The sequence below is a fragment of the Saccopteryx bilineata genome, chromosome 4 (assembly GCF_036850765.1).
Source record: "Saccopteryx bilineata isolate mSacBil1 chromosome 4, mSacBil1_pri_phased_curated, whole genome shotgun sequence".
NCBI classification, from domain to species: Eukaryota; Metazoa; Chordata; class Mammalia; order Chiroptera; family Emballonuridae; genus Saccopteryx; species Saccopteryx bilineata.
The window spans coordinates 204615978-204630732 of record NC_089493.1 but is presented as its reverse complement, the minus strand read 5'-3'; the positions used below and the strand labels follow the sequence as shown (position 1 = coordinate 204630732).

The 14755-nt window shown below is 38.2% G+C and overlaps 1 protein-coding gene across 1 annotated transcript in view; it reads left to right on the top strand.

The window, feature by feature from the left end:
• HOMER1 (homer scaffold protein 1) overlaps positions 1-14755 on the top strand; it is a 180958-nt gene that overhangs the window by 81568 nt on the left and 84635 nt on the right. Inside the window, exon 4 of the mRNA XM_066273654.1 lies at positions 3639-3731. Coding sequence (XP_066129751.1) covers positions 3639-3731 — 93 coding nt within the window. The remainder of the gene's footprint in view (positions 1-3638; positions 3732-14755) is intronic.

Here is a 14755-nt window from a genome sequence, read left to right as displayed (position 1 = left end):
TTAAGCAAGAACATCAGAAAAGCAAATGACAAGTCAAAGTTCGATTATGCAAATGAGATACAAAACCAACTTATTTCATTGATGAAAATGCTCTATACAAAAGGTGAGAGTACTGGAGTATCTACACATTCCCTGATCCCCTAATTTTTGTAAGCAGTATATATAGTAGCGAATAGAGAGTATAAAATATAGGAGAAATTTAATATTTCAGAACTAGTGGCTTTAGAGCAAGAAGAGATAATTGGATTCTACTGTCAACTGGAAAATTCATTGCTCATATTAAAAATAGTACTGATTGAGAAGGATTTGCATGGTTAACTGTGTATGTGATAAGAAATAAAAGGTGGGAATTATCACTTCAACACAATGGACCTTGCTCAGCACTTTACACCCTCAGTTGGAGATGGTCTGCAAGATCGGTAAACACCAAGCTCTTCTGAATTGTGAAACGTCAAGCTGATAATGATACAGGTTTTAGCTTTTCAAGAAAATTGTGCATTGTGTGCGAGAGAATTTCTCTTGAGTTCTCTGATGCAGTACAGTGACCCAGTAGATACTATGAGGAGCTTTTGGAACATAGTGACCAAGTGAATTACTGTGGCCAGCAAAGCCAATAAAATATAGGGCATCACCTGGTTAAATATCGGAAGTAAAACAATTGTCCTGCCAATCAGCAAAAGCCACGCAGTGTTTATACCAGCAGTGCCGAGTTGTGTGGATGTCATGTGGGAAGGGAATGTGAGGAAAAAAGGACACAATTTTGGGATACTAAGATGATAAGGAACATGAGTATTACTTCTGCTCTTCAGATTTTGTGCTCACCAGACCCAAAGATTTATGCTTAAAACTTCTCTGGAGCATTCAGTTAAAAGGATAACCCTACATTTGAAACAGTTCACATGTTTTTTGGTATACACAGGGCCTGATGACTTTAAATTTGTTTGAGTCATTCAGATGCTTGAAAATGAGTTCTTTTTAAAAAGCCTTACATTACCATGAATATTTATTGACTTGAGGTCATTACTAGATGGTTCAGTGGATGTCACATGAAAAGAGCATGTAAGAAATAAGTATGGAACAAGCTACTTTGTTTCTTTTTGTTTTAGTTGTAAACATTCCTTAACACTGTTGTTTTATCTTTTTCATATAAATTGTAGTTTAAAGTTCAATTTTAAGACTATTTTAACTTGCCTTGGTAAATATAAGTAATTCTCTGTAGGCTAATTAAAACAAACGTGTTACCTGACTTGGTTTCTCTTACACTCATCTAATTCTCTAAATACATTTTTTGAACTGTGGTAAAGGTATGACTTTTAGATTCAAAGTATTTCAACATAACAGGACACAGACATCCTTAAACAGTTTTCTTAGAAATGAAACATGTATTTTAACACTTTTGCTGTTACTCTCAGCACTTTTTTAGAGTTTTTCTTTTGGAATTGTCTATTAAAGACTATAGCAACCCCCCCCCCCCAAAGAAAACTATAATTATATTCCCTTGCTGAATTTAACAGAGAAACCTAATTGTGAATTATCTTAAATAAACATGCATGAAATGAGTTTTGAGCCCAAGTAATTTTGACTATCTTTTTTCATTGTGTCTTTCAGGTTATTGGGAAAGTAGCTAATGTAATAAATGAATAGTTTTTTAAGTTCTGTCAGTTTTACTGTCTCATTTGATGTTTTTTTTCTGGGAATGGCTTTATATCTCAAGAATTTTTCTTAAGATTAGCATATGCTTTTGACCAGCCTTACTAGTAGGTAGCAAATCCTAGTATTCTGCATGTATATTGATTGTCAGAAACAATCTGTTAGCTCTCAGAGCCAAGTGTAGTTTATTAATGAGATTTTGTTCCAAGAGCTTGAAATTTGTCTCTTCAGAATGTTTTGGTCCAAAAATGACAAAATTATGATTTATTTTCCAAGCTATCTTGAAGATTAATGTTGATGCTTTATAGAATGTAGAGGACCCATAAAGACTTTATAATGTTTTACATAAATGAAGCAAACGTGTAAATATTTGGGCTTGTTTTATTATTAAAATGCATAAACGTTTACCCAAAACCTATGTTCTTGCGGACAGTGTCACCCCATTAAATTTAACTTCTAAATAAAAATATTAAAATAAAATAAAATGAATAAATGAATGCAAAGCATTGTAAAGGTTTAGAGAAGGCTCTGAGGGCAGCTCTAGACAAAGGCCTCTCATAATAAGGGAGAGCAGCAATATCAGAAGAAATGTGTGTTCTACTAAGATTGTTATAAGAGGAAAATTACAACTATGCTTGTAGTACTTACTGAGTTGCATTTGGTTATCATGGAAACCTAAGCCTTTAAATATTAGCAATCACATAGGTCTTTATGAAGTTGAGAAGGGTTTTAAACATTAACTACTTTGGAATGCTAAAATTAGTATAAGGAAAACACTGTATATTACAGTTTACATAAAGAGAGTTTAATTATGGTTTTGTTTTTATTTTATTTACACCATTGTGAATAAGACCTTTTAAGATTTGTATTCAGATTATTTTTCTGTAAGGACATACTCTGTTTAATTAGAGAAGTGTAGTAATACAGATTCACTTCCCTGATCTACAAAGTGTAGGCGGGGGTGACAAGGTATAAGGCAACAAGGAAAAGTTGTAATGACAACTTTAATTTTAACCCTCCTCCGTCTCCCAAAAGCAGGTCAGAATATCATGAGCCTTTGCTACCAAAGCTTTCTTCCTAAGATGGAAATGAAATCAGGTTTGGCTCATGGGGTGGGGACTATAATTTCATATTTTTATTGCCAACTCTAAAAGGCATTTTAAGTTACATAGAGATTTTAACATTTTAAACTTGGTTATTTTATGGCCCTAACTTACTTTCTCTGAGAAAAGCAATAAGCTAGTAGTATCTACTTCCAAAATATAGATAGATACTATATGTGGCCATGACGTTTATAGATTTCTATGAGTTGCTAAGAATTAGCATTTTATGTACAGTAATTTTTTTCTTACCAATCCAGAGACCTTTGTCCTGAGACCAAGTATTATTATCTCCTGAACTGTATTATTCCTTCTGCTGCTATACATTAGCTGTTTATGAAATCTTTAGAAAATAAGTTTTATTATTGCTAGTTAGAGATAATAGTCAGTGTTGCTGTTTGTATTGTTGATAATATTGTGCCTTGCTTAATATAAGAGTTTATATTATAGTAAAAGTTAAAAGCATGCTCCAAATACTGAGATGTTTAGGAGTCACTATTTAAGAGATTCAGTTTTTTCCATGATAAACAAATTTAGTATCCCCGTGTTTACTGATTCCACTCCCACCCTGTAACCCTCCCACCTTGTCTTCGTAAAGTATATCTGAATAACCAAGGAGGGACACAGGCAGATTACCTGAGAGCAGGTTCTACCTTAGTTATACTGGGATGTTTCTGAATGAGATTTGTCAAAATACTTTCCAGTGTACAAATGTTTTGGTATTTGGTTTCTTTTTCTTTCATCTTCACATTACACTTATAATTGATTTGAGGGGTAAGTTGCTTGTATAAGAGTCAGTAATTGAGAAAATAAAAGAAAACTAAGATAAATGTGAGCATTGTAACCAAATTTTCATTTGGTTAATATATATAGTCTTTATGTATTCAGTTTGCAGACAAATTTCAGGAATTTAAAGAAGCTGCTCGACTAGCAAAGGAGAAATCACAAGAAAAGATGGAACTTACCAGTACACCTTCACAGGTGGGTATTTAATTTCTACTCTTCTTTATGTACCTCATTTATTTTAGATGGTATCCTTTATGCCAGAGTTAAACTTGAGAAAATAATAGCAAAATTAAGATAATTTTCAAAGTGGACATAGACATGTACTCTTTAGTTAATCTGTACTAGGGGGGATAAAGGAAGTTTTTTGTCCTATTAGCCAATGTCTACAAGAATCTGGAAGTTGGGAGGGGGAGGATTACCGATCTTTTAAATGTGCATACAACTTAAAAACAATTGTACAGATAGAGCATAGATTGGCCTGTTGTTTGTGTTCTGTGAGGTGCGGCTGCTGGAGGAGACACAGGAGAGGCTCAGGAAAACAAAAGCTTCCAGTGGTCCCCAGGCCGCGGACCGCAGAGAAAGAATAAATAACTTACATTATTTCCGTTTTATTTATATTTAAGTCTGAATGATGTTTTATTTTTAAAAAATGACCAGATTCCCTCTGTTACATCCGTCTAAGACTCACTCTTGACGCTTGTCTGGGTCACGTGATACATTTATCCGTCCCACCCTAAAGGCCGGTCCATGAAAATATTTTCCGACATTAAACCGGTCCGTGGCTCAAAAAAGGTTGGGACCACTGGTTTATACGCACAGGTCCTAGAAACAGGGGGCACACAGGGCAGGCTCAAGGTGGTCAGGAGGCAAGAAGGAAGCAGGAGCGTGGGGAAAGCTGAGGGTAGAGCCTGCTTGAGATTTACATGGGAATGCAGGGAATAGCAGGGCACCAGTTTAGAATTTGCTAGTTTGTATAATTTTTGTGGGTTCTAGACTATAGGAGTGACCCCTAGTTGTCTGGAACCTAGCCCTGGATTAACTGAAGCAGAGGAATACTGTCTCCAGGGATGCATGGGCCAGATTGAGGTGGTACAGCATTCGGTTCATCAGTTCCATATCAAAGGCTTGCTCCCCCTTTAACCCCTTCCTGTCTCTAAGAATTGGCTAGACAGAGGTTTTTTAAGATGTCAAATCATCATAACTTGCAAAAATTTAAGAACTTAACAATACAGTTTGCTCTAATTGGTTTTAAAGTGTATGTATTTAAATCTGATAGTTGGGACATCTTTATGCTCAGCACTGAGATCCAAAGATTATGGGTTTTATTCAAGTATAACTTTGTTTTTTTATTAATGAGTTAATATCTTTTAGTTGTTCATCATAATCTTTCTTCATTGGAAATTAATTATATCTCAGAGTGTAGTTTATTAAATAGTTACATTTCAGTACTTTTACAAAGGGTTAAATGCGCATAGTATGATTCATACAGAATTCCATTTGTTTCAACTTTTTAATAACAGGCTTTCCTAAAATTAATTTTTATTTCAGTTGTCGTCTTAAGAATAGAATTTAACTTTGTGCTTTGTTTTTCTGTATAGTAGTTGCCTTTAAAACATTTTTTCTTCCATTGATTTGAAGGGGAGAGTGAAGGGCAAGTGAAAGAGAGAGAAGCATCAATTTATTATTTTACTTAGTTCCATTTAATTGTTTATTTATTGCTTCCAGTATGTGCCCTGACCAGGGTTCAAACCTGTGACCTCTGTTGTACTGGATTGGTGCTTTATCCACTGGGCAACCGTGCGTGGGCCTATAGTAATTGTTTTTGAAGTTTATTGTGGAATTTTATGAAAATTAGATGTTACAAATGTTTCTGTAGAATAATGTCAATAGTAGCAGACTTACATAAAACTTTCTTGAGGGGCCCTGGATGGTTGGCTCAGTGGTAGAGCGTCGGCCTGGCATGCAGAAGTCCCGGGTTCGATTCCTGGCCAGGGCACACAGGAGAGGCGCCCATCTGCTTCTCCACCCCTCCCCCTCTCCTTCCTCTCTGTCTCTCTCTTCCCCTCCTGCAGCCGAGGCTCCATTGGAGCAAAAGATGGCCCGGGCACTGGGGATGGCTCATTGGCCTCTGCCTCAGGCGCTAGAGTGGCTCTGGTCGCAACATGGCGACCCCCAGGATGGGCAGAGCATTGCCCCCTGGTGGGCGTGCCTGGTGGATCCTAGTCAGGCGCATGCAGGAGTCTGTCAGATTGCCTCCCCGTTTCCAGCTTCAGAAAAATACAAAAAACAAACAAACAAAAAAAAACAACCTTTCTTGAGGAAGTAAATAGGAATTGCCTTGGAATTTAGTGACTAACCAAATGATTGGAACAGTTTAGAAAACTGCTCTTCACCTTCCTCCCCACCCTGGCACCAAACTCTATTTGGCAAACTCTACTGGTATAAAGAATTACGGGTTCATTTTTTCTAAAGGAAAGGAGAGCTCTGTTAAGTATGCTTCACATACATACTTCCTCACAGATTAAAAGGGGGACTGGGATTGAAGTCTCATTATACCATCTCAGTACTTAACAGTGACCTGGAATAACATGAACTATGATTTTGAAATTTCCCTTGAATCTCTAAGTGCTCTGGTGGTATAAGAGCCTATTTAAAATTTAGTATCAATACATGTTGGGAACTTGAGTTCCTTGGGTGAATGTGCTATTATAAGAGGATGCTACAGCACATTCAGTAAGAGAATGCTCGAAGGACTCCAAAAACATTGTAATGGGTTGCACTTTTCCATTGTACTTAGTTTCTGTTTCTCTAATCATAACTTGTTTTTGTTTAATTTGCCATGAAGTATTATAAGTTTTTAAAATACCTGCACTGCTTCAGTGGAAGGAATGTCTTTAAGTCTTTACTTTTATCTAAGGGATATATCCGGGATGTTTTTATTTGGATAACAATATGAATTATAAAGAAATATCTTAAGTTCATCAGTATTTGAGAGCCAAAATATAATGATTTTAATCTTTTTAAAACATTTGAAATCTGATTGTTAATGTACAGAAGACAAAGAAATAGTGAAAAAAAAAGTATTTCTTCTCATTTCTCTTTTCTCCCCTTTTTGTGACAGTCCCGTGATACAGATGTTAATATTTGTTTTAGTTTGAAATGTTTGAGCACTGGGCACTCCAGTCCCATTCAGCTAAAGAGCAGAGTTTGGTTCTCACTGGTTTAACTCAATCTGCTAAATTATTGTTCTGCCTGGAGAATATTACTCAGAAATTCAGCAGAAGGTTAGGGAGGTTAAATGAGATAATTGGTAATAGTATAAATACTCAGTTGAATATAGTTTTTGTTTTTATTTGAGGAGGGATAACAAACTAGTTAAGAGTATGGGTTTTCAAGTCTGACAAGCTTAGTTAGACATAAATTCTTTTTCTGTCATGATGTGATCTTGCAAAAATTGCTTATGCATCTGTAACATGAGTATTACATTACTTGTCTTGTAGAACGGTTGGGAGGAAAAGGATGATAATGGCATTGTAATTGTGATGGTATTATCTGATAGTGGTGGTAGAGTCTGGCTTTGAATCTGGTATCTAACCCTTACTAATTTTCTGACTTAAGCAAGTCATTCTTTTTCAAAAGCTATAAAAGGGGAATAAGAATAATATTTTCTTTATAGTGTTAGTGTGAGAATTAAATGAGGATTACACAGTGCTTAACATATTATAAATGTTAATGGCTGTTGTTGGTAAAGTGGTTGTAATGGTGAAGATAATGATGTAAAGCAGGGGTCCCCAAACTACAGCCCAGCCCAGTGGGCCGCATGCGGCCCCCTGAGGCCATTTATCCCTCCCCTGCTGCACTTCCAGAAGGGGCACCTCTTTCATCGGTGGTCAGGGAGAGGAGCTTAGTTCCCATTGACATACTGGTCAGTTTGTTGATTTAAATTTACTTGGTCTTTATTTTAAATATTGTATTTGTTCCCGTTTTGTTTTTTTACTTTAAAATAAGATATGTGCAGTGTGCATAGGGATTTGTTCATAGTTTTTTTGTTTTTGTTTTTTAAGATTTTATTTATTCATTATAGAGAGTTGAGAGAGAGAGAGAGAGAGAGAGAGAGAGACAGAGAGAGAGACAGAGAGAGAGAAGGGGGAGGAGCAGAAAGCATCAACTCCCATATGTGCCTTGACCAGGCAAGCCCAGGGTTTTGAACCAGCAACCTCAGTGTTTCCAGGTTGACACTTTATCCACTGCGCTACCACAGGTCAGGCTTGTTCATAGCTTTTTTTATAGTATAGCCCTCCAACAGTCTGAGGGACAGTGAATTGGCTCCCTGTGTAAAAAGTTTGGGGATCCCTGATGTAAAGTCTTGACCTAGGATCTGGCACATAACAGTTATTTAGAAAAACAAAGATTTCGTAATTGAATAAAGCCTGCATCAGAATGCCCTGGAAGACTTATTAAAACACAAATTGCTGATTTCCACCCCCAGCATTTCTATTTTGGTATGGCTGAGATGGGGCCAAAGAATTCGCATTACTAACAAGTTTCCAGGAGATGCTGATACTATTAATCTGCAGACCACGCTTTAGGAAGCAGTGCTATAGACAAAGCATTCCACCTCTCTGAAGGTCTGTGATGAAAGGACTCTGGCATTTAGAGCAAAATTATTCACTTCCCCATTCTTAGACTCTTGCTAAGGTTGTTGTAAAGCCAGGAGCCACAGCCAGGGCCACTATCGGAGCAGCCCAGCCCTTGCAGGTTCGCATTGGATTCGGACAGTCGGTAAAGAAACCATGGAGCCAAAAACTGGTGGGCCATAGTCTTTAATCTAGCTTGCACCCGGCGGGCAAGTAAAAATACACACTGGGCTCCAAAACCCCAGTCACATTCAGTGCTCACAAAGCTACTGATTTATCCGAGTTTCCTAGAATCAAAGGTTTCTAGCTCAACAGCCTTATTCTCCTCAGTTCCCCATTTCCTTCCTTATCCCAGATACAAACTCTGTACAAACTGGCATCTCACTCAGTACTCCGCCATCTTGGCTGCTTTTTCTGGCCTTCTCCACGTGGCCTCCTCCCGCTGCTGGCTCTATTCTCTCTGCTCTCTCATGCTAACCTCAGGAACCAAGAGCCCAAGCTCCCACTTCGTCCCCATTTTATAGTGTAGCAATCCAAACTCTTAATCCAATATACAAAACAGGGAAGTCTCTAATACAAAGTCACTTCTCTGAGGCATGATTGGATTGTACCGCCCTACATCAAAAAGGGTAGGAAAGGCTTAATCCCAAAACCAAGCCCCAGGCTACAAGGATTCTCCCTGCCTTTAGCCCACCCCAACACACATTAATATCACCTGGGCAATGGCCTCTTTAACAAAGTGAGCATAATACATTTTATCTGCCCAACAGTTGTATACTTGATATAAATGTGTGATAGCCTACCAATGGTTGTGCAGTGGGTAGAGTGGTGAACCCAGGACACTGAGGGCCCCAGTTCAAAATCCCCGAGTTGCCAGCTAGAGCATGGGCTCATTGGCTTGATTGTGGGCTTGCCAGCGTGAGTACAAGGTCACCAGCTTGAGCAAGGGCTTGCCAGCTTGAATGCGTGATCATCAGCATAATCCCAAAGTCATTGGTTTGAGTCCAAAGGTTGCTGGCTTGAGCAAGGAGGGGTCATTGCTCTCTCCCATCTCGTCTCCTCTCTCCCTTCCTATCTCTCTAAAAAAAAAAAAAAAAAAAAAAAAAAAAAAAAAATACGTGATCATGTCGATAATCCTAGTCTGATCTTGATCAAGGTTGCCTCTTTAGGAATAGTTGAATGACATATTAATTGTTAATTTCTTTCATGTCCCTCTTTAAATAATAGACATTAACTTAAAACTTTTTCTTCATGGAAGATCTTATGTTCTCATGTTTCCATGGAAATCTTTTAAACAGTCAATTTTATATAAGTCACGAGTTATGAGAGTCTTTACTCCTGAAATTTTTCAGAAGGTTCACAGTAAAAATACTGTATTTCAATTAACTTATTAAGTACTTCTCTCAGAATATTCATTGAAGATAAAAAGGGGCTATAAGATCAACTATCCAATTTTTTTTTTCACCGAAGTTTAGAAAAACTTTTAGCTGTCAGTTGTCTAAGACATTTTTTTTTAATGTGAGAAGCAGGGAGACAGAGACAGATGCATGCATCCCCTGACTGGGATCCACCTGGCAAGCCCCCTTAGCAGGCAGTGCTCTGCCTGTCTGCGCCGCTGCTTTACTGCTTGCCAACCAAGCTATTGTAGTGCCTAAGGTGAGGCTTTATAGCCATCCTCAGCTTCTGGGGCCAACTTTGTTCGAACCATTCGAGCTATGGCTGCAGGAGGGGAAGAGAGAGAGATAGAGGGTTGGAGGGGTGGAGAAGCGGTGGTGGCTTCTCCTGTGTGCCCTGACCAGGGATCAAATCCAGGACTTCCACGTGCTGGGTTGATGCTCTACTGCTGAACAAACTGACCAAGGCCAAAGCCTTTTAAATTGAGTCAAGTATCTATTTATTCCCATTTGTTGTCTGCAGCCAAACAGAAGTTGTGGGGTTTTTTCCCCCATTTGAATTGTCAGGTTGTATAGCATTGAATATACTACAGTAACTCTCTTGATTTATATTTAAATAATCTAGTTTTTCCTGAAGATTTTTTAGAATTTACTCTATTGAAAAAGCGAGATATATATGTGTGTTTGTAACAAAGAACAAAGTTCCTTTAGCTTCATTATAAGTACTATCATTTTTTTAAATGTTCATTTTAATGATTAATTGTTATTTATCCACACGAGGCACTAGTTTATTGTGACTGATTGTTAGGATTTCTGTGACTAGCTGTTTGATCCTGTGAAATTCAATGGACTTGTCTAGATAGTAGTTCTTGAATCCTTAGTCAGAGGATTGAACTATATGATCTCTAGGACACTTCAAGTGCAATAAATCTCACATGTTTAGATTTTCTTTAACAAGGGTATCACTTGATATAAATGGATTTTTTTGAAAAGTGATCTATATTAGTCAAGTGTTACTACCCTAAACTATATTATTTATATATCTAGCCCACAAATATATCATTAGAATTAGGGAGTGTCTATAAATTAATATGATACTTTCTCTTTTTTTTGTTTCTCTGAAGTTGGAAACGGGGAGGCAGTCAGACTCCCACATGCGCCAGACTGGGATCCACCCGGCATGCCCACCGGGGGGCAATGCTCTGCCCATCTGGGGGCATCACTCTGCTGCAATCAGAGCCATTCTAGTGCCTGAGGCAGAGGCCACAGAGCCATCCTCAGTGCCCGGGCCAACTTTGCTCCAATGGAGCCTTGGCTGCGGGAGGGGAAGAGAGAGATAGAGAGGAAGGAGAGGGGGGAGGGGTGGAGAAGCAGATGGGCGCTTCTTCCGGCCCAGGCCGGAAACCGAACCCAGGACTCCCGCACGCCAGGCCAACGCTCTACCACTGAGCCAACTGGCCAGGGCCGATACTTTCTTGGTATCATATAACAAATGTGGTTTAACTGAATCAGATACCAAAAGAACAACTTCTCTGACCTCAGAGAAACTTCCCTAGAGTTCTCTGCATATTACTGTTTGCTGTCCAAAGTAAGGACATTGGACTTAAGTGACTCTGATCCTATTAATTACTTTAATGGACTATTCATCCATTTCTCTGCCAATACCTGTTAAGTATTGGCAGTGAGAACAGAGAGAAAGAATTAGACATAGCAATGGGGAAACTGACTGAACTGGGAAGAAATATGGGAATTGAGGGAGTGGTGAGGGTGAAGGAGGGTGGTAAAAGAGGAGTTAGATGTTTTTAAAACATCTGGCCTGTGACCTCTGTTGTACTGGATTGGTGCTTTATCCACTGGGCAACCGTGCGTGGGCCTATAGTAATTGTTTTTGAAGTTTATTGTGGAATTTTATGAAAATTAGATGTTATAAATGTTTCTGTAAAATAATGTCAATAGTAGCAGACTTACATAAAACTTTCTTGAGGGGCCCTGGACGGTTGGCTCAGTGGTAGAGCATCGGCCTGGCGTGCAGAAGTCCCGGGTTCAATTCCTGGCCAGGGCACACAGGAGAGGCGCCCATCTGCTTCTCCACCCCTCCCCCTCTCCTTCCTCTCTGTCTCTCTCTTCCCCTCCTGCAGCCGAGGCTCCATTGGAGCAAAAGATGGCCCGGGCGCTGGGGATGGCTCCTTGGCCTCTGCCTCAGGTGCTAGAGTGGCTCTGGTCACAACAGAGCAATGCCCCGGATGGGCAGAGCATCGCCGCCTGGTGGGCGTGCCAGGTGAATCCCAGTCAGGCTCATGCGGGAGTCTGTCTGACTGCCTCCCCGTTTCCAACTTCAGAAAAATACAAAAAAATAAAAATAATAAATAAATAAATAAATAAATAAATAAATAAATAAAACCTCTGTTCTTAGTTTGTAGCATAAACTTCAGAAGATGATTTTTACTTCAGATATTGAATTGTATGCTAATGGACATCCAGGTAGATATGTCCTATGGCTAGTTAGAAATTTGGAATTGGAGCTAAGTCTCAAGGGTTATCAATAAATACATAGTAGTTCAAGCCATAGGTGAGAATGACATCATCCAGAAAGAAAATAGAATGGAAAAAGAGACAGGGGTAAAAACTTATCATCTTAAGATTGTCACTTAAGAAATTTGAGAGAGGTATAGGAAAAGACAGAGAATGCTATCACAGAAATCAAGAGAAGAACATTTTAGGTTGGAGGCAGTAATTTGTCAGTGTCAGAAGCAGATGTCCAATAGGAAAGGACTTATGAGGACTTTCAACTGAATGAACTGAAACTCGCTGTAATTATAGGTGGATGTGGTGAAGAAAGGGCGATATGAAATAGTTTCTTGAATGAAAGGAGGTGACCTTGATATCAGAATATTTCGTAGTGAGAATATAAATTAACAAATACTCTCCTGTATGGGGAGAAATGTTAGCATGGTAATCTCAGGAGGATGTGGACCTGAGAAATTTTTCTAGAGTGTATGTGTGGGAGTGACTTGAATTTGTTTTTAAATGTAAGGAAGGAGTCAGGAAGGAGAAAGAAGAATAAAAGGAAGGGGTTGTTGATGGGGCATTGTGCAGAAGGTGCTGTTGTGAGGGGGGAGGATAGAAACAAATTAGCTACTTTAATGTGAGACAGGGGGGAAGGATAAAAATGGATTCAGATATAGATAGAAGGAGACTGAGGAAGTCTATGCCAGTTTATTTCTATTTTCTTTGTGAAAGACAAATTAGATCATTCACTGAGAGGAAGGACAACTGAAAAGAGAGAAGGCTTGAGAGGTTTGGAACAACTGTTAGGTAAAAAAAAAAAGAGTCAAGTGGGAGTAGGTAAATTAAAGATTACTTAACACTCCAAGATCATAATTAAAGTCAGAGCTCAAAATTATCTTCATGGCACTAATCAGCATATTTAACAGTATTTTTCTTTCTTAGCTCTTGGTAGCGTGGGCACATAAGAATAGGGAATGATGGTTCATTTTGTATGAAGTTAGAATTTGACAAGATAGGTGTTGTAGAAGGTAAAGGAAGCTTGAAAATTGGGATGATGCTAGTGAGAGTATAATTAAGGTGATTGCCTTTCTGGTGTATGGCAAGAAATAAAGCCAGGTAGAGCCTGACAGAGGAGCATATTAACAGAGGGCAGGAGGTTGAAAGTCCTGCTAAGGTTGAAGAACAGGTGGAAAGGGAATGGGTTAGGTTGGGGGGACAGGAAGATGTACAGCACAAACCTGCTTATTGTTTGGAACCAAAACCAGTAGTTGATGTGTTGATCTAAAAACTTGGTTAATGTGGAGAAATTTTTAAAGATTCTTTTAAATTTGTTAATTAAAATTTAACACTATTATGTTTATTTATTCACCCATATTTTGATTTAAAGTTGAGCCTTCTTTTGAAATGAATCTGTTGATTGAAATTTCAAGTTGTCTTTCTTACATAAATTATACTGATAATTAATTGTCTGCAGTTTTCTGGGTATTTTTTCTCAAAGTAGAGCTAATTTTTGGCACTTACAAGGAAATATGACTATGATATTAATAGATTTTAAGGATATTATATGGCAATATATATATTATGCAGTAGTATATTACATATACTTAATCTGGTTGTCTATTTTATTTTTCAGCCATTTTCTTTACCTTTTAGTTATTTTAAACCATTTAGTTGGGTTTTTATTAAAATAACTATTACAGTTTTTTGCAGTCAGTTTTCATTAGTTTACATAATAGTCAAGTCAGCTATCTAATTATATAAAAACAAATGACATAGACATGTTTGGGTCAAATACAGCTGACTCTTGGTAAGAATTAATTTCCTTAGTAGTTACAAAAATTTGCAGAGGAGAGATTAACTTACTAACCCTGAGTATCAGTCACTTTATATAGGGTATGAAGAATATGAATTAATCCAAAGAGTCAGATTACAAGAACGTCTACGGTTGTCAGAAATGGTATTTCAGAGATGGTGGCTATGGAAGGTGACCTGGTGTAGGGAACGACTGACGGCAGTAGACATTTGATCTCAGCCTCATCTTCCTTTCTGTATCTTTTTGTTCTTCTGTGTCTCTTTCTTAGCATTTATTTCCATTTCCATAGCCACGAGAACCCAAAACCATTAGGTTCTCCCTCAGTTTTTTCTCTTAGAGCCTCTGCTTAGAAAAGAGTGGTGTTCTCATTTGCACTTAAATATAAAAGATTATGAAAAAGAATGAATCTTGCAAGAAAAACTGCTAAATGATAGAAGGGCCCTTTTACCTAGGCCAATAAGGATGAAGCTAACAGGAATTTTAATTTTAGGCTTTATTAAAATTAAATGGAAGGTGTCGTGGTATTTGGTCTAGGGTAGAAGAGCAATGCTGACACACCCCTCCCGCCCCCCTGCCTCACCCCCCTCACCCCCCCCCCCCCCGGCCTGGAGGAAGGGTCGAGCTCATTTGTTTTTCATGTGATTCAGACTATTTCTTGGGTTTTTTTGTGAGGGTGCTTTTTTGCTACTTCATAAACGGGTAGGAAGGGAGAATTCTTAAGATGCAGCACTTCCTGAATCTGACATCTGTGCTCATATTTTTATATGGTCACATCTGTTACTTTGGGCTTTCTTGATACTCTCTCAGATTTTAATATACAAAAATAGTTTTTTCTTTCACTTGACTGTAATTTTTTTTTCTCATAAT